The 21,760-nt window shown below is 36.6% G+C and overlaps 1 protein-coding gene across 1 annotated transcript; it reads left to right on the forward strand.

Annotated features, from left to right (window-relative positions):
- The first annotated feature begins 7,921 nt into the window (after positions 1 to 7,921).
- Positions 7,922 to 14,761, forward strand: LOC117327849 (integumentary mucin C.1-like). Its single transcript, XM_033885055.1, has 3 exons — positions 7,922 to 8,966; positions 11,646 to 11,795; positions 12,763 to 14,761. Exons 1-3 carry the CDS (start codon positions 8,903 to 8,905, stop codon positions 13,527 to 13,529), a joined length of 981 nt encoding a protein of 326 aa, XP_033740946.1. The 5' UTR covers positions 7,922 to 8,902; the 3' UTR covers positions 13,530 to 14,761.
- The last annotated feature ends 6,999 nt before the right edge of the window (positions 14,762 to 21,760 follow it).

Here is a 21,760-nt window from a genome sequence, read left to right on the forward strand (position 1 = left end):
TGTTATACTAAAAGGAGTACTGAATCAATTTGCAATACGTTTTATCGATTCATTGATTTTACAGCAATGAACAATTTTCCAATCATAAAGTCATAGTTTCAAAATTTATAGAAAGTTACTATGTCAACATAATTTGATAGCGGTAGTAGATACAACTCGATACTGGACAATTGTAGTAGATCCAACTCGATACCGGACAACTGTAGTAGATCCAACACGATACTGGACAACTGCAGTAGATACAACTCGATACTGGACAACTGTAGTAGATACAACTCGATACTGGACAACTGTAGTAGATACAAGTCGATACCGGACAACTGTAGTAGATCCAACTCGATACTGGACAACTGTACTAGATCTAACTCGATACTGGACAACTGCAGTAGATACAACTCGATACTGGACAACTGTAGTAGATACAACTCGATACTGGACAACTGAAGTAGATACAAGTCGATGCTGGACAACTGTAGTAGATACAACTCGATACCGGACAACTGTAGTAGATACAAGTCGATGTTGGACAACTGTAGTAGATAAAACTCGATACTGGACAACTGTAGTAGATACAACTGGATACTGGACAACTGTAGTAGATACAACTCGATACTGGACAACTGTAGTAGATACAACTCGATACTGGACAACTGTAGTAGATACAACTCGATACTGGACAACTGTAGTAGATACAACTCGATACTGGACAACTGTAGTGAAAATTTATATCCGGAATGAATGAATGAATGAATGAATGAAGTATGTCGAGTGAGAGCCCTCTTGTATGAGGACATTTTTGTAACTGTTTGTGTTTCTCAATAATAAAATATATTTTTGAAACTAAAAAAAAAAAATAATACAAGCGAATGTAGAATATGTATGGTTAACACAACTGGATGCGTCACTGAATCCGAGTCTTAGAACGACAAAAACAGCTAATAGATCAAAGTATTTTTCTGAAATGTATCTTTGTATCCATATAGACAACGAAGCATTTCTTATTCAGCATTTCAGTAAATGTACATCACCCCATATCTATAGATTCACTGAATCAATACCTCTGTAGCAATCAATTATGTACTGTTTATGGCTAAATACAGTTAATTGTGTGTACACTCATAACCTATCGCCGTATACGTAAACATACACTTTTAACACCAAATCGTCTTCATATCCAGAGAGGTTGAACACGGATCCTCAAAAATCAACAAATGACTTCAAGTTAGGGAAGACAAGGACTAATGTACAACCTTAAGGGTCATCTTAACAGCACATCCAGTAAAAATAATGCTATTTTACAAGCCTATAAATTCCTTCTCTGGTGCAAGAAGCAATATCATGAACTTTTAGCATGAATCATTAAATACCGTGGGACTTGTTTTTAACATGTAATTTGTTTAACAGTTTATAAATTTCAACAAAACATGCAAAAACTGCAAGTTTCGTGGGACCATGATTAGCTCATTTGCATCGCATGTATTGCATAAAACAGGAGCATTGGTTTGACAAGATTGGACTTTATGATCTGTATATATCATTGTTTTTATTTTGACCTTGAAATACAAATGGCGGTTGTGAATAATATCACACAAATATGGCACATAAGGAGGTATTTCAAACATCAAAAAATGTTCTTTGTTGACATTAAAAAAGAACCCTAGACTGCTTTTAGAAAAAAATGTTCAACAGTTTAGTTTGAGGCAAAATACGCATATTTCGGAAAAAGGCCCCAAACTCACCAGTTTAACAATTTGTCATAAAAATAGATATTTTCAAAATATGATATTGGAGCATTCTTATTTATTGAAATGCCTCCCTTAATGCCATATTTGTGTGATATTTTTCGCAACCGGCATATGCTTTTCAACAAAATAAGTGTTTATACGTACATAAATTCAACTCAGGTCAAACAAATGCTCCAACCATGTGCTATAGACACTTGTGAGCATAACAGCTTGGCTATTTTTCAGGTTTGGTTATTTGTGTGACTTAGAATTATTCCATGCTACCTCTTACCACGAAATTACCCTTTAGAAAACCCTATTAGCATCTACAGCAAAATATTGGTGATGCTAAGAAATTACATTTTTGGTACATAACATGACTATTTTTTTTAAAGATATTTATTTATGTGTGAAATTCATCATTATTTTCTTATATAGATGATCATTAACAATACCAACCTGGCTAAAGCAGAGTAATGTAAGCGAAAATCTGGCCCCGCATATTTAGTACCTCATACAAACAAAACATTGGTATGTGATTGTACAGACGACACAAAGGAATATTACCTTAACATGCATTCATAAATATTTAGGGTATAAGAAGAGTAGGTAATTAAGAGCTGCACTATGCAGCGAGCATAAATGTACTCATATTATGAAAATATATTTATGTAAGTATACTCAAAATTTAGCGCTTAACCGAATTAACAGATTAGCAAAATGGTGAATTAACGCATTAATCATTGTTGTCATTGAAAACAATGTAAGAAAATAAATTCAGTGTTATGATTTAAAGGAAGGTTTTCATGACGTAAAGCGGTAAAATAATGTTTTACTCTCGATTTACACAAAAGTAGAAAACTTAAAAAGTGATCTTGCAGACAGGGATTTTAATTTGTACCTACTGTCTCCATTGTATAATCCGTAAGATGGGACTAAATCTGGAATGTGGTCATGTTTTGTCTTCTTTTTGTATAATGTTTCGGGATTTGAATAGTATGGTTCAGTGAGATAGCACTATAAAGTCAGCATCAGCTCCTCTATATCTCAAGGAAATGTTTACAGAACATTGCACGTTAGTGTTGGGACAAATTAACGCCCCCCCCCCTTTTTCAATTGCTTTCATTTTGTTTCTCGAACGTTTCATGTATCATCAATTTGTATTTTTTTTTGCATTCACAACAGTGAGTTTTGTGAACAACCTATGACGAACATCAGACAGACAAGGAAATGTCATAAGACACGTTTGCAACTTCAACTAGCTCTCTTTATACAAAACACAACTAAATCACTTGGTAAAAAGCATAACTAACTATATTTGTACAAAACCAAAATAACTTTTTTTGTACAAAACATCTTTATCCAAATACAGCAAACTCTCTTCATACAAAACACAAACTCTCTTTGTACAAAATACTACTTATCATGATTGGACAGACACTACTAGCTCTTTTCTTACAAAAGACAACTAACTTTCTTTGCAAATGTAGGTCAAAACCGTGTTATGTCACATTCTCACAAAAAAAAATAATAAAGATAAAAAATAAGGAGGTAAGGACGGGACCACTGGGCATATCAACAATTATTTAATAAAATGCATTTCTATCATAGCAACAAAATATAACATTCACATTCTGAGTTGATCATGTGGTGTCAAATGCTGCAATATTACTTCTTAAACCCGAGTTGATTAAACAAAAAATGCTACATTTGACTCGCTACATTATACATGTATTCTCTAAAATGTATGGGCTTTCTGTTATCCGATTTGTCGATCAACTTTGCTTGCTTGTTTTATAATTTTACCTGTAATGTATAAAACATGCCTTTTACCGACATCGATACAATATATACGATCACCTATCAAGAACCGTTACATTCATTACGCTGTTGAATAATAGATGGATCAGTAAAGTTGGGCCCGAGACTAGATTGTGGTATGAACAAGGAGATCACATCCAATAAATCAAGCGTGCAAAACCAATCCAGTCCCAGACAACATTTTGACTGATCCAGGACATCACATCCTATAAATCAAGCAAGAATAATCCAACCTGGTCTAGAATCAAGCAAGGACTCCCTGTCCCCGACTAGATTTTAAACTAACAAGGACATTGCGTACAATCAATCAAGCAAGCAAAGCCCACCATGTCCTACATGGAATAAGCACAAACCAATGATATCATGCTTTATTAAGCAAAATTAAGCAAAATCAAGCAAAATCAATAAGGTAATGACGCCCCATCAACAATGTAGGCAAATCCAATCTCACCTGTTGTCCCATACGATAAAAGCTAAAAATTGCATTGCTCTACGTGCCCCACTTCGTTGCTTTTTCTTGATTTGTCTCTTTATTACTAGTTGCCAAGCCATCATTTGCATTATTAATCTTTTGGGACTGACTATGAAACATATTCCCTGATGTTGATTAATACAATAATAGCTCGTTTGCTGCATTGCTCCACGGCAGCAGCCATTTATGTTTTAATGTTAAATTTTTGAGCGAACATTTACAAATTTTACTTTTTCACTCAGCAAAAAATGTTTAAAGTAAGCACCCGTTGTTAGAAACTCGATAACAATAAACAATGTATGATGTTGAGGAATACCGTTATTGATGATATACGGGACAGACCTATTAAAATGGCTATATTTACAGTATGCACAACAGAAAAGGTAGTTGTAGATATTTAAAAGCACATAAAATGAAAACAAATATCGTTTGCTTGGATAGTCCCTTCTAAATATCAATTATTTTACTCTTTTCATATAATTAAAACAAAATGGCGTTAACAAATAGAACGATTGTTTCAAGTGGGATCTTCCCATGGTTGATCCAACAAAACATTCATTTGAAGGACACGTTAACTATATAAAGTAATTAAATTCATTTAGGTTTTTATCGAGTAAAATGTATATTTCCATTTTTTCAATACTGGCCTGGGAAACTACCACCTGTTGATAGGAAGTTAAACCTCTCTGTATCTTCAAGTTGTTGATATATGCGTTTAAAATAATTTAGATCTCGAAGATATTAGTGCAAATAACTATTGATTCGCATGAAAAATGGTCGGCTTTGATGAATTGACAAGCTAATTATATCAAACAGAAAGCATTTATTTTGACTTAATCACATTTATAGATCCTGATAACACAATGCCTGTTATAGATCCTGATAACACAATGACTGTTATAGATCCTGATAACACAATGCCTGTTATAGATCCTGATAACACAATCCTTGTTATAGATCCTGATAACACAATCCTTGTTATAGATCCTGATAACACAATCCTTGTTATAGATCCTGATAACACAATGACTGTTATAGATCCTGATAACACAATGCCTGTTATAGATCCTGATAACACAATCCTTGTTATAGATCCTGATAACACAATCCTTGTTATAGATCCTGATAACACAATCCTTGTTATAGATCCTGATAACACAATGACTGTTATAGATCCTGGTCACACAATGACTGTTATAGATCCCGATAACACAATGCCTGTTATAGATCCTGATAACACAACCCTTGTTATAGATCCTGATAACACCATGCCTGTTATAGATCCTGATAACACAATCCCTGTTATAGATCCTGATCACACAATGCCTGTTATAGATCCTGATAACACAACGACTGTTATAGATCCTGATAACGCTATCCCTGTTATAGATCCTGATAACACAATGCCTGTTATAGATCCTGATAACACAATGACTGTTATAGATCCTGATAACACAATACCTGTTATAGATCCTGATAACACAATACCTGTTATAGATCCTGATAACACAATGACTGTTATAGATCCTGGTCACACAATGACTGTTATAGATCCTGATAACACCATGCCTGTTATAGATCCTGATAACACAATACCTGTTATAGATCCTGACAACACAATCCCTGTTATAGATCCTGATAACACAATGACTGTTATAGATCCTGATAACGCTATCCCTGTTTTATATCCTATAACACCATGCCTGTTATAGATCCTGATAGCACAATCCTTGTTATAGATCCTGATAACACCATGCCTGTTATAGATCCTGGTCACACAATGCCTGTTATAGATCCTGATAGCACCATGACTGTTATATATCCTGACAACACCATGCCTGTTATAGATCCTGATAGCACAATCCTTGTTATAGATCCTGATCACAAAATCCTTGCTATAGATCCTGATAACACAATGACTGTTATAGATCCTGATCACAAAATCCTTGTTATAGATCCTGACAACACAATCCTTGTTATAGATCCTGATAACACAATGCCTGTTATAGATCCTGGTCACACCTTGCCTGTTATAGATCCTGATAACACCATGCCTGTTATCGATCCTGATAACCTAATCCCTGTTAAAGATCCTGACAACACAATGCCTGTTATAGATCCTGATAACACCTTGCCTGTTATAAATCCTGATAACACCATGCCTGTTTTAGATCCTGATAACACCATGCCTGCTATAGATCCTGATAACACAATCCTTGTTATAGATCCTGATAACACAATGCCTGTTATAGATCCTGATAACACAATGCCTGTTATAGATCCTGATAACACCATGCCTGTTTTAGATCCTCATAACACCATGCCTGTTATAGATCCTGTAACACCATGCCTGTTATAGATCCTGATAACACAATCCTTGTTATAGATCCTGATAACACCATGCCTGTTATAGATCCTGATAAAACAATCCCTGTTATAGATCCTGATAACACAATGCCTGTTATAGATCATGACAACACAATGCCTGTTATAGATCCTGATAACACCATGCCTGTTATAGATCCTGATAACACCATGCCTGTTATAGATCCTGATAACACAATCCCTGTTATAGATCCTGATAACACAATGACTGGTATAGATCCTGGTCACACAATGCCTGTTATAGATCCTGATAACACAATGACTGTTATAGATCCTGATAACACAATACCTGTTATAGATCCTGATAACACAATGCCTGTTATAGATCCTGATAACACAATGCCTGTTATAGATCCTGATAACACCATGCCTGTTATAGATCCTGATAACACCATGCCTGTTATAGATCCTGATAACCTAATCCCTGTTAAAGATCCTGACAACACAATGCCTGTTATAGATCCTGATCACACAATCCTTGTTATAGATCCTGACAACACCATGCCTGTTATATATCCTGATAACACAATCCCTGTTATAGATCCTGATCACACAATCCCTGTTATAGATCATGATAGCACAATCCCTGTTATAGATCCTGATAACACAATCCCGGTTATAGATCCTGGTCACACAATCCCTCTGTGTGTGTGTGTGGTTATATTCTAGTTATTTTCATAACTAGTACCAACGCTATGTCTACTTTCGTACAATTTAGCGATGCAAGGAATAGCCTCATTCAGATTCCGGTAGAGGTATAATCGGTAATAATCGCGGGTGATTTAATTTAGCTTTCTTCGCGGCCGTCATGTATAGCGAGTAACTAAATACACATCGGATATCATCATGTAAGTGGAAGCCGTTGTTGACCGAAATTTAATGCCCGCAAACTAGTTCCGACTGTGACACCAAGAAATTAAATTCAATAACTATACAATATCTAGACGAGAGAAAGTACTATCATGACGTCACACTACATTGGCAGGACTGTTCTGAATGGACAGTAGTGACAATTGAATGCTTTAACTTTGTGGAGTTATTACAAAGATGCTTGATTATTCATGAAGAGAGAGTGACTTCATTTCATTCAACTTCTTTCCTTCGATGGGAAAGTGTCTTTATAGTTATTGTAATGTTTGCCGTTGGTTGTTTCGAAACGCATCAGCAATATCGCACACGCGTCATCAGAACGAAACCCCGATAAAAACGTGTCACGTTCTCAGTTAGCTCTTCAATGGTTAATGATGCGTGACAGATTTTTGGCCATTACGTTGACAAGGCCAATTTACTCGCAAACTGCTGATTTGTGGAGTACATCAGAGGACGCATAACGTATATAACATTTTTTTTCATTTGTTCATGGTATTGTCTTTAGCTACAGAAATCACCTATTTGTGATACGCATGATTACCCAACCCGACATATCTGGAATCAATACCATCGTTTAATACAATCCATTGGACGTGGGTGGAACTCTCCTATTTGGTCCGCAAGCGTTTACCTGGCAATATGGATGGTCACGAACTCACAGAAGCCTATTGTTTTATACAGTGTTATATCTTGATTTCCCCAGGCCAACGACAAGCTTTCGTGATAGTTCGTTGAAGTATTCAAAGACTTTTTGACGTCATTCAATGAAGATGGAATTCCTGATACAATAAACATTTTCACATCAAATACGTACAGACGTCGCCCATGTTTTTAATCCACTGTGTATTCGTGAATGTAATATATGGAGCTAGTTGTTTCTACTGTAGACTGAATAAATGTCACTCGATTAGAAATGAGATTCATGCGTGGTTTCCAGACGATACTTAACTCTGGAAAACGTTTACCTACATCGCTAAAGTAATATGCTTCGAACATTTTGTTCGTATACTGAACAAATAACATTGCGGAGTAACTAGACGATATTTGAATATTTATCTTATGATGTTATTAGCTGTAAAGAAACGTGGTAGCCAACCCATATGAATATACGGAAGATAGAACTTTAGTTAATCTTATCATGTATCACATTATTGATTACTTAGTATTATTTGTTTATATCTGTTAACATTGACAGTTGTTTGGATATCATTGCAGCCTACTCCAGAAGGTAGATATACATTTTACTCTCATAGTGTGTTCCTTGTTATAACTTGTACACTGTACAATTTTGGGAAAATCTTGGACGGCAGACAAACATGACAACACAAGAGAATACGTGGACGTATATGAAGATACCGTAAAAGATATTGAATGATTCCTACTAATCGATATATGCATATCTACACAAATCAACAGCACCAAACCATTTTGTCTTTTGTCTAAGAGAGAAAGCTAAGGGGCTTACCTTCTGCGGTGATTTCCACAACAAACGAACTGATCTAATGGAGGGTTGATTAGTTCTGTGACAATAAGACAATTCCACATTTGGTACTGGTGTTTGTATGTTCTGTGGATAGATGAACCACTTGCTGATTCAAATCAAGATATCTAAAAGAAAGTGTTACAACATATGGACATGTCAAAACTACCCGGATTAGTGGTATTGTGGATATGGATGATGACGGATTTTATAGGTAAAATATATGTTTTGTTTTGTACATTTTCAGCTGTAGAAATGATTTAACAAATTGCATGGTCTAACATAGGGCATGTATTTGGTTCAAAGACGGTGACCTTGCAATTTTGAAGTAAAATATACCTTGATAACGTTTATTCAGATTCTTGTTGAAAATAGCATATCTTGATAAGTATTCTACCAACACATATATCAACAGAACATGTTGTTTATACCTTATTTGTGTAACGCAGTGCCATTTTCTAATAAATTAACAACATTTTGTGTTCACAATCGCAAAATTGAATTTAAATACTACAAATCGATCCTGAATCATGTAACAGAAAAAGTGAGTTTTAAAATAAAATCAAGCAAAACTAATATTTCTATTCCAGTGTATACCGATTATCATAAAGAAACATATGACACAATATATATGTATAAGTATTTTAATATCAATGAAAATGTCTCACTTTTTAAAAGTATTCGGCTACTTATCCATCCTCAGGTAAAGACAAACAAGTGGATGTGACTTAGCTGTGTCGTTTGATTTTCTTCCCCTTGGAGGATATGGATTTTGATATGATTATTTTGTTCAGCAGTAAATATTCGTAATCAAGCCTCATTATATTGACAACAATCAGTATTGTATTTATTGATCTATCATTATAAAAATAATGATAATATAAAGACTATAAACGCCTTACCATCACCGGTAAGTCCTGGAAGGACGGAACAGTATTATGGAGCAGTCTAATCAATTTTGGTTGTACTGTGTCTAACTCTCAATTTGATTATCTTGTTTGTTTTTTGTACAATCCTTAGAAAGTAGATTTGCTCCTCGTACACACTACTGGGTGTTTTAATCAATGATCTCTATCATTCTAGAAAAGATAATTCTAAGTGTTAATTATGTCCACAAAATGGTTGATAACAGTTCATAGATCTAAACACTTGATTTAAAAAATCGGAAAAAGAGGATCTTTCACGACTGTTAATTTCATGAATCCTTGCAAAATAGGTTATGAAAATATGTCATTTTCTTGCATCTTTAATTATCAACAGTTGTATCAAAGATGAACGAGCGAAAACCAACGATTCTAAATCTCTGAAACAAGTATTTATACAAGACACATACTTGTGAGTTGGTGTCCATTAAGTTAAATGTTTTTACGCGCTGGACGTGTTATCAGTTCATTCAACAGTTTCATACAGGGGTTAAGAAACCCTGATCACACAATCTATAAGTTTAAGTGAGTATTCAATAAAACCAATGAAATGATATCAAGAAAGCGATATCGAAAAGGTACGTGGTATCTGCTCCATTTAGGGTACGAATGTAATAGAAATTCAAATTCAATCCAAGAACATATTTAAATACTTGTGTTTGCCGTGGATACATTATTCAGAGTTAAAGAAATCAATTAACTAAAAAGAATATATGGAAACTATATTTGCACAGTTAAAGCAAAACTTTCAACGAAATGAGAATATATTTGTTAGGTAGTTATATCGTGATTTGTTAGGTAGTTATATCGTGATTTGTTAGGTAATTATATCGTGATTTGTGTGGTAGTTATATCGTGATTTGTTAGGTAGTTATGTCGTGATTTGTTAGGTAGTTATGTCGTAATTTGTTTGGTAGTTATATCGTGATTTGTTTGGTAGCTATATCGTGATTTGTTTGGTAGTTATATCGTGATTTTTTAGGTAGTTATATCGTGATTTGTTTGGTAGTTATATCGTGATTTGTTTCGTAGTTATATCGTGATTTGTTAGGTACATTGCAGTTATATCGTGATTTGTTAGGTAGTTATATCGTGATTTGTTAGGTAGTTATGTCGTGATTTGTTAGGTAGTTATATCGTGATATGTAAGGTAGTTATGTCGTGATTTGTTTGGTAGTTATATCGTGATTTGTTTGGTAGTTATATCGTGATTTGTTTGGTAGTTATATCGTGATTTGTTAGGTAGTTATATCGTGATTTGTTAGGTAGTTATATCGTGATTTGTTAGGTAGTTATATCGTGATTTGTTTGGTAGTTATATCGTGATTTGTTAGGTAGTTATATCGTGATTTGTTTGGTAGTTATATCGTGATTTGTTAGGTAGTTATATCGTGATTTGTTAGGTAGTTATATCGTGATTTGTTAGGTAGTTATATCGTGATTTGTTTGGTAGTTATATCGTGATTTGTTAGGTAGTTATATCGTGATTTGTTTGGTAGTTATATCGTGATTTGTTAGGTAGTTATATCGTGATTTGTTTGGTAGTTATATCGTGATTTGTTTGGTAGTTATATCGTGATTTGTTTGGTAGCTATGTCGTGATATGTAAGGTAGTTATATTGTGATTTGTTAGGTACATTGCAGTTATATCGTGTACAGAATCACACACGGTATTAGCACCTTTCAAACTGAGCGTTAGATACAGTAGGGAGATAAACCCATTATGACTGTTTCTTCCTTCTAGGACTCATCTGTGAGTGACGGTCCTAAAATGTTGAATAATTGAAGGCGACGAAAAACTCGATACAGGGAGGTGTAAAGACTGATAATTTAGATAAAATGGTTATCGTTCTGGAAATATTTGATATAGTTTACAAAAATATAGGTAAACTGTAAGTAGGATTCGCATTACTGCATTGTTATTAATACTCTTAACATAGTTATTTTAACATAGTTACACTTGTTTACAGGAAGTTCTCCATCAGGTCCGCGAGGCTATCGCTGGAGTGATTGGCAGCCGTGCAGTACGGGATGTACGAGTGCCAACATGCGATTCCGAATCTGTGAATATCAAAACAACAACGGCCAATCACAATGCACTCCTGGTGTAAGAGAGGAAGGTAATGTGTGTTCAACATAGACAGATTGGTTTTCAAATCACCAATCTTCCCATTTGTCGATAATTTGTCAGAGTAGACACTCAATCTACATGTTCAGTACCATAGACATAATCGTTTTGAATGTGATACTCAATAGGATATTTGTATCACAGATTACATCTTTGGTATATTATGGAAATGACATTGTATACCACACATCCAATGTGGAGGTTTGCAAATGTAGCAATATAATTGATGTTCAAAAATATCTATGTTTATTAATGATTTGCAATACAAATGTTTCGATTTGTGCAACACCTTGTAATACTTTGATTATTAGGTATGGTGCTGGTATTGCAAATCTAATATCTGTGAAATTCTGATAATAAATTCTACATTATGTAAGCATACATTTTAGCGCTAAACTGTAACCGCCGCCTAAACCTATTAAAAGGCTAGTTGCATCATCATATTGTGACTGCAACAGCGTTACTGGAAAATCACGTTTTAATTACGTAAGAGAAACATTGATGTACAAACGCTATCTACAGAAATCAAGTAAAATTTCTTTCACGATCTCTAAATAAACTAAAACAATATAAAGAGACCTCCTAGTGTATACCAATCTTGTGGCAAACTAAGGATCTTATAACATGTGTATGAGTTCAATTAAAAAGTCGTAATTTCAGTCCTTGGTTAGACCCATCCCGTTTTGGTAAATAGTTTTAACATGCTAAATTCAAAATATTATACCATGGAATTATATCTGAAATTATGTTATTTTATCTCAAAATGGCAGGACAGATAAAAAAGTTGTTCAATTTGCCATTGTTTCTACTAAAAAATACAAGCAAGTAGCGTTGTCAACGTCAAGAGGTATTAAAACTAAATATAGATTAAGAAACTTAATTTTCCGTGATTACTGATTAAAATATGATCTGTGAACGTGAAAGGCGCTTATTACTACATGTTTTATCTCTACTTGTAGATATCGATCCAAATGTTCCACTAGTTGCTGATGAAATCACCACAACAACTGAAACAACTACCACAACAGAAGTATCAACTACCACAACGGTAAGTGAAACAACTACCACAACAGAAGTAGCAACTACCACAACAGAAGTACCAACAACCACAACAGTAAGTGAAACAACAACCACAACACCAAGTGAAACAACTACTACAACAGCAAGTGAAACAACTACCACAACAGAAGTACCAACTACCACAACAGAAGTAGCAACAACCACAACACCAAGTGAAACAACTACCACAACAGCAAGTGAAACAACTACCACAACAGAAGTACCAACTACCACAACAGTAAGTGAAACAACAACCGCAACAACAAGTGAAACAATGACCCCAACAATGAGCATACTAAGTGTTGATACCACAACCAAAACAGGCAATGCAACAACAGCTTTAAGCACAGTAACCGTTTATGATGTAACTCTGGTTGGGAGTAGTCCAAATACAAGTTGTATGTGTGAATGTTACCAAATAATGTGGTCGGCGGGCGGTTTAAATCTGACTGATGAGGAGGCTGAGAAATTAATTGCTGAACTACGACAACAGCTAGCCGTTAACGTTTCACAACTGTCCTCAACGATCAGAAAGAAAATAAGTGTACCCGACGATCGCATGTCATCAGCCGCCATGGGTTATATCAGTGGAATAGTTTTGGCATTGATAGCTTTCGTTGTGATTGGTGGTGACGTGATTGTCTTAATTAGACGGCTAGGAGGATAGCTGTGACAATTTCATGATTCACATGATCATCGTAGAGATGTTTTAATTTACTCCGTCATCGTCAGATATAATTACAATTAACGCTTTACGTAAATGCAAGATCATGATTACAACTATTACCCTGTAGTTTTGCATTAGCAATAAAAGTAATGTTTTGAGTAACCAACGTATATGTGCAACGTATTATGTTGGTGATAATTTCTACATCATTTGATGTTTAATCGACGTCAATATATATCAAATATGTCTCTTGAACATTCTTGAAAGAAAACCGTTTATTTTACAACAATTACGAAACGAAACAAGCTATATAAACTATATAAATCACTCTTGTTGGTCCGGAACAATCCCATACCTTTTCATGTCCATTCGATGAATTAAACTCCGGCCGCCTAAAGACAAGTATGTAATTACTGTACCCCCAGACTACCCTATATTATGTGCTAATCGGCTGATTTTTAGATAAATCATTGTTTTATCGCGGGAGAGCTCGTCGTGAGAGAAGGAACATTGCAATATATAAATATTCATCTGGACATGGATGGTTATGCCTGAGGCATCTTCCAGTACATTCACATTCTGTGTTGCATTTGCTTATATGCCGCGATTAAACCAAATTGTTGCTATGAGATTATATACTACAATTGACAATTATTCGGTCAGTGTGGGAATACAGTTCCAGGGGTTGTAGATTAATAAACCAGTTGATGGTTGCCAGTTACTTTCAGCATCAACATGCCTAGAGAGCTTTTGAAATTTGTTAGCATTTAGTCACATAAGTCACCACAAATATAAAGCTTGTTAATGATTTAATGAAATTCGTTTAAACTAAAATTTGTATTAACGTTACTGGCAGAATAAATTCAGCTATAGGCGATGTTAAATCGGGCATTCTGATTTTGATAATGGATGAAAGAATCAGATGGCAAAAATTGAACTTAATGTATGTTATAACAGTTTGATTCTGAAAACGTATTTTATCCATTGTTATACTGAACACAATAAGTCGGAATTAATAATATTGTAGATGAAATAAGAAAAGATATATTTTATAAACTATGTTCATCCAGTTAATGTCAGTCTGAAGCCAGACGTTCAATGGTTGCGGATGAGTTTTGTACTGTTATCACCACCCTGATTCTCTTTTTAGGCTGCCCTGCAGGTAGGGCGTAAGAATTGTACCTGCTGCTCCCATTGCATGATCGTAAGAGGCGACTAAATTTGGGATCTTATCTTTTCTCTTCTTTCTGAACAACTTTCTTCTTCCTAATGTCTCCCTTGACAATGCCTCACTTTTAGCCTTTAGTTGAGCGTTCGCCCCTGTGAGGAAGGCTTTGGGTTTTGTCCCCTAGTCGAGACATACCAAAGTCTTCAAAATTGTAGTTGCTGCTCCTGCTTAGCGCTCAGCATATTAGGAGTGTGACGACTGGTGCTCCCGTTGTCAGTATAATGTGACCGGGTGTGGTGTGCTGCTGGGTGTCTTCGGAAGTATGCTTCAGTGAGGTAGCACTATAAATCGGCAAACGTTCCGGCCTATCACAAGGAGCTTAACACGAACATACCGCAGCCTCCCAAAAACACATACGCACTCACCACACGCAGGCATGTCGCACGCACGGGAGGCTGTCCTTAAATGACCTTAGCTGTTAATAGGACGTTAAACAAAATAAACCAAACCAAACTCTTTTTAGGCTTGGTCAATATATATATTGTGCTTATCTCTTTATGGTTACTGTGGGAATCCTACCTGTCACTATTTATGGATACTGTGGTACTGTCGTGTGTTACTGTTTATGGGTACTGTGTGACTGTTTAATGTTACTATTTATGAGTACTGTGTGACGACTATCGTGTGGTACTATTTATGGGTGCTGTTGGACTATCGTGCGTTACTATTTATGGGTACAGTGTGACGACTGTCGTGTGTTGCTATTTATTGGGTACAGTGTGACGACTGTCGTATGTTGCTATATATGGGTACAGTGTGACGACTGTCGTATGTTACTATTGATTGGTACTGTTGGACTGGCGTGTGTTACTATGGATGGTTACTGTCGATTCCGGTGTGTTAGTGTTTATGGGTACTGTGGGACTGACATGTGCTTTTATTGATGGTTACTGTCCGGCTGTCGTGTGTTACTATTCATGGGTACAGTGTGACGACTGTCGTGTGTTACTACTGAGGGTACAGTGTGACGACTGTCGTGTGTTACTATTTATGGGTACAGTTTGACGACTGTCGTGTGTTACTATTTATGGGTACAGTGTGACGACTGTCGTGTGTTACTACTGAGGGTATAGTGTGACGATTGTCGTGTGTTACTATTTATGGATACAGTGTGACGACTGTCGTGGGTTACTACTGAGGGTACAGTGTGACGACTGTCGTGTGTTACTATTTATGGGTACAGTGTGAGGACTGTCGTGTGTTGCTATGTATAGGTACAGTGTGAGGACTGTCGTGTGTTACTACTGAGGGTACAGTGTGAGGACTGTCGTGTGTTACTACTGAGGGTACAGTGTGAGGACTGTCGTGTGTTACTACTGAGGGTACAGTGTGACGACTGTCGTGTGTTACTATTTATGGGTACAGTGTGACGACTGTCGTGTGTTACTACTGAGGGAACAGTGTGACGACTGTCGTGTGTTACTCCTGAGGGTACAGTGTGAGGACTGTCGTGTGTTACTATTTATGGGTACAGTGTGAGGACTGTCGTGTGTTGCTATGTATAGGTACAGTGTGAGGACTGTCGTGTGTTGCTATGTATAGGTACAGTGTGAGGACTGTCGTGTGTTGCTATGTATAGGTACAGTGTGAGGACTGTCGTGTGTTACTACTGAGGGTACAGTGTGAGGACTGCCGTGTGTTACTACTGAGGGTACAGTGTGACGACTGTCGTGTGTTACTACTGAGGGTACAGTGTGACGACTGTCGTGTGTTACTATTTATGGGTACAGTGTGACGACTGTCGTGTGTTACTACTGAGGGAACAGTGTGACGACTGTCGTGTGTTACTCCTGAGGGTACAGTGTGACGACTGTCGTGTGTTACTATTTATGGGTACAGTGTGAGGACTGTCGTGTGTTGCTATGTATAGGTACAGTGTGAGGACTGTCGTGTGTTGCTATGTATAGGTACAGTGTGAGGACTGTCGTGTGTTACTACTGAGGGTACAGTGTGAGGACTGTCATGTGTTACTACTGAGGGTACAGTGTGACGACTGTCGTGTGTTACTATTTATTGGTACAGTGTGACACTGTCGTGTGTTACTATTTATAGATACAGTGTGACGACTACCGTGTGTTGCTATTTATAGATACAGTGTGACGACTGTCGTGTGTTACTATTTTTATATTGTCTGTCTTCCGTTGCTATTTATGTGTGGTATGGAAATGTCCACTTAAACTTATATGTATCGTGGAACTGCAATATCCTGTTAAATGCTTATGACTAATATGCTCTTCATGTGAACATTGAATATTGTTATGATTGATGAGTGGAAATCTTATACCACGTAGCGAGTGTTTTGACCCGCGAACAGCGATAGTTCTTTTAGCTTTTATCCGAGTGACGCTTGAGGCTGTCTCACTAAAACATATAGAGGGTGGCCAAACGTGTTAGAAAGACACACGGCTCAGGGTAGATATTGATACATACCTTACTGATCTACACACGGTGTTGTGGGAGTCCAAGGCATGACCAATGAAGAAATCACGGCCCCTTCCTTTTCAATAATTGCTAGGCTAGTGTAATATATGTTCGCCACAGTTAAACTATTTGTCCGCTTTCGCTTTACTGTAAGAGCGAATGTATCTTGTCGGTGAAAATGCTTATAAATACAATACTTTAGTTTGAAAATGACTGTTTACCTTGTATTAATGGAATATATATAATTTAAGAATTCAACAATATATTGCAAGCGAAAGGTTTTCTGGCATATTAGTATATTTTAGCATTTGATATATTTCATTGTACATGTACATGTATATTATATATTTCATCAAATAATATTGATGTTATTAATGGTATATTTCAGAATTCGAGATATTTCAGTATATGGCATAACTCAATATTAGAACAAATATTTATACCTTGCCTACACTGCTCTGACGACGACCATCTGTCAGAAGTTGTCCGTCTGTCGTCCAGAGCTACGTTATCGCAGCTAAGCTTGATATATAATATATTTTACGGCAGTGAATACAATTATGTACATGTATGATAGTTTTACACGCCCGTTTTATGAATAAATCGTTGAAATTTGGACCTATATTTCTGAGTGGTACTTGTATTTTATTCAACCAGACAACGTTAGCGCCGGATTGATTCCCATGTTTTTGGACATTTAGAGCCAAACCTATTTGAATCATCAATCCACTAGGTTTGTGCCAGTTTTAGATTAATCAATACGAGAATGCTTCAAATATATTTAGTTTACTTTATTTGAAAGCGTTTAATTTCCATATCACTCATTGAATACAGTATATCTGGTACATATTTAGTCGAATACGAGGGCTGATTGATATGTTGTGAACCTCATATTGAAGGATTTGAATATTGCCGGAAGTACATATTGTATTATTTTTCAACATAATCCCCTTCGGTATCTATACACTTTTGCCAGCGGTGTTTAAGGGCCTCAATGTCACTTTTATATAACTCCTTTTTGGCTGTTCAATAAGTCATCCATTGCATATACATGTATATGACGTCATCATCGGACTGAAAGTGGGTGCCTGAAATAGCTGTTTTCAGTTTTGGAAACAGATGAAAGTCTGATGGAGCGAGATCAGGTGAATAAGGTGGATGCTCAATCAATTTAAAGTCATAATCCTGAATGGCAGCCATCGCAATGACAGACTTGTGGGCAGGAGTATTGTCCTGATGGAATAACACACATTTGGTGAGCTTTCCGTGGTGATTAAGTTTAATCTTTTCCCGTAACTGCCTCAGAAGTGAAGCATAGTATGTGTCATTGATTGTTTGTACCTTTTGGAGATAGTTTATCAGCAGAATACCATCTGCATCCCTGAAAACTGAGGCCATAACCTTCCCAGCTGATGGAACAGTCTTTGCCTCCTTTGACAGGGAGAGCCAGGGTGCTTCCATTGTTTCGATTGTTGTTTTGGCCTCTGGTGTAAAATGATGGACCCATGTTTCACCATAGTGACAACTCTCTGAAGAAAGTTGGCAGGATCTTCCTCAAAAAGGTTAAGATTAGCACGCGATAATGTGCGCCTGGTGTGCTTCTGATCAACTGTCAGAAGTCTTGGTACCCATGGGGCCGAAAGCTCTCTCATTGCAAGATCCTCGTTCAGGATGGAATGTATTCTTTCCTGTGAAATGCCAAGTCTACTGGCTAAATATCTTTCTGTGACTCGTCTGTCAGTCATAACAATATCACGAACTTTATTGGCCATTTCTGGGGTTGCAATATTGACAGGTCTTCTAGGACGGGGGTCATCCTCAAGGCTCTTTCGGCAGCGCTTACATTACGCCATCCACCTTTTCACTGTAGCATTTGAAGTGACATCTTTCCCTAGTGTTGCTACCATATCATTATGGATATTTTTATGTGTTAAATATTTTTTTATGAAAATATTGGATCACTGCTCTTTCACCGATTTTGTCCATTTTGCAAAAACCGCTTGTCTTGTTTACTTTAGATTGCTACCTTGTCGATATAAACTAATCAAATGATACCAATCCTTGGGTACACGGCCCTATGTAGTCAGAGAATAGTAGGACTTAAAAAGAACATCCTTGAGTACCTCCTTCAATACGAGGCTCACAACATATAAATCATCCCTCGCATTTTCCATATAAATACTATTTCGCTTGTAGGAGTGATATAATACAATACCATTGTAATTGGATATATATCATCGGTGTGTTATACTTTTAAACCGTTTGGATGTTTTGTGTTCCCTCATGTTAAGGTAAGCATATTTTTAAAAAACCCATTGTATACAGCGCATTCAAACCTACAGTACAGTATTCAGAATTTGTAGTCCGAGAAAATATTGATGATACAGCTTTATATTCCTTATTAGGTATTAATTATTAATAGGACTTAATCTATATTCACTTTTGTAGATTCTTTACAATTGTCTTAACCTAAAAAATATGTAAACAACTATAACATTAATTTATCATTCAAACGATTGAAATGGCGGTGAAAGTTTTGGTAATTTACAAACTCTTCCAAGAAAAAACCTTTACCATTCATTTTGAAAACTACTTTTTATTCTATATCAAAATGTGTTTCCTTAACATTGTATTAAATCAGAACGTAATATCTATTTAATACGAGACTGGTGACATTGTAATAAATTAATAAGCAGGTTGAGTAGGCTTTTAGGTTTTCATTATTCTATGAAAATATGTGCCTCTCTGAGTGTGACACCATAATAGGCAATTTAATTTGATATGCAGCAGAAATGTCTATAAAATAATCAATATAACTATATAATAATCGAAAATGTCAATAACAGTGAAGATACGCTAATGCTGATGTACTTATTTGCATTTCGTTTTCATATACTGAATGGGGGTTTCATTGTCTATTTAAGCGTGTGTATAAGGATATTTCAAGAAAAAAAAATTCATTGACAACACCATAAACAAGTTTAGTAACGATTTGCATATTGGTAATGGCAGTTGTTCACATCAATATCAACTGAACAATATTAGAAGCTGTCCGGTATGAAGATTGATAGTATTTTTCAATTTGTCTGACAGCTACTTTATTAACCGTGTCGTTTGTCTTGGCAGTACATGGAAATCATGTACAGCATTGTAAAGGCTAGACAACGGCTAGAATCATGGTTCAGTACAAGAGTGTAAAGGCTAGACAACAACTAGTACCATGGTTCAGTACAGCATTGTAAAGGCTAGACAACGGCTAGAAATATGGTCCAGTACAGCATTGTGAAGGCTAGACAACAACTAGTACCATGGTTCAGTACAGCATTGTAAAGGATAGACAACGGCTAGAAATATGGTTCAGTACAAGAGTGTAAAGGTTAGACAACAACTAGTAACATGGTTTAGTACAGCATTGTAAAGGCTAGACAACAGCTAGTAACATGGTTCAGTACAGCATTGTAAAGGCTAGACAACAGCTAGTAACATGGTTTAGTACAGCATTGTAAAGGCTAGACAACAACTAGTAACATGGTTCAGTACAGCATTGTAAAGGCTATACAACAACTAGTAACATGGTTCAGTACAGCATTGTAAAGGTTAGACATCAACTAGTAACATCAACTACAGACATATGCCACCCACAGGCATGCCACCTACAGACATGTCAGCTACAGACATATCAGATACAGACATGCCACCTACAGACATGTCACCTACAGACATGTCACCTACAGACAATGTCACCTATATACATGTCAGCTACAGACATGTCACCTACACACAATGTCACCTACATACATGTCAGCTACAGGCATGTCACCTACAGACATATCACCCACAGACATGTCACCCACAGACATGTTACCCACAGATATGTCACCTACAGACATGTCACCCACAGACATGTCACATACAGACATGTCACCAACAGACATGTTACCCACAGACATGTTACCCACAGACATGTCACCCACAGACATGTCACCTACAGACATGTCACCCACAGGCATGTCACCTACAGACATGTCACCCACAGACATGTCACCTACAGACATGTCAACTACAGACATGTGACCCACAGACATGTCACCTACAACATGTGACCTACAGACATGTCACCCACAGACATGTCACCAACAAGCATGTCACCCACAGACATGTCACCTACAGACATGTCACCTACTGACGTGTCACCTACAGACATGTCACCCACAGACATATCACCTACAGACATGTCACCCACAGACATACACCTACAGACATGTCACCCACAGACATACACCTTCAGAAATGTCACCTTCAGACATGCCACATACAGACATGTCATCTACAGACATGTCACCCACAGACATGTGACCTACAGACATGTGACCTACAGACATGTGACCTACAGACATGTGACCTACAGACATGTGACCTACAGACATGTGACCTACAGACATGTGACCTACAGACATGTCACCTACAGACATGTCAGTTACAGACCTGTCGCCTACAGACATGTGACCTACAGACATGTCAGCTACAGACATGTCAGCTACATACATGTCACCTACAGACATGTCACCTACAGAGATGTCAG

The sequence above is a fragment of the Pecten maximus genome, chromosome 5 (assembly GCF_902652985.1).
Source record: "Pecten maximus chromosome 5, xPecMax1.1, whole genome shotgun sequence".
Taxonomy (NCBI): Eukaryota; Metazoa; Mollusca; class Bivalvia; order Pectinida; family Pectinidae; genus Pecten; species Pecten maximus.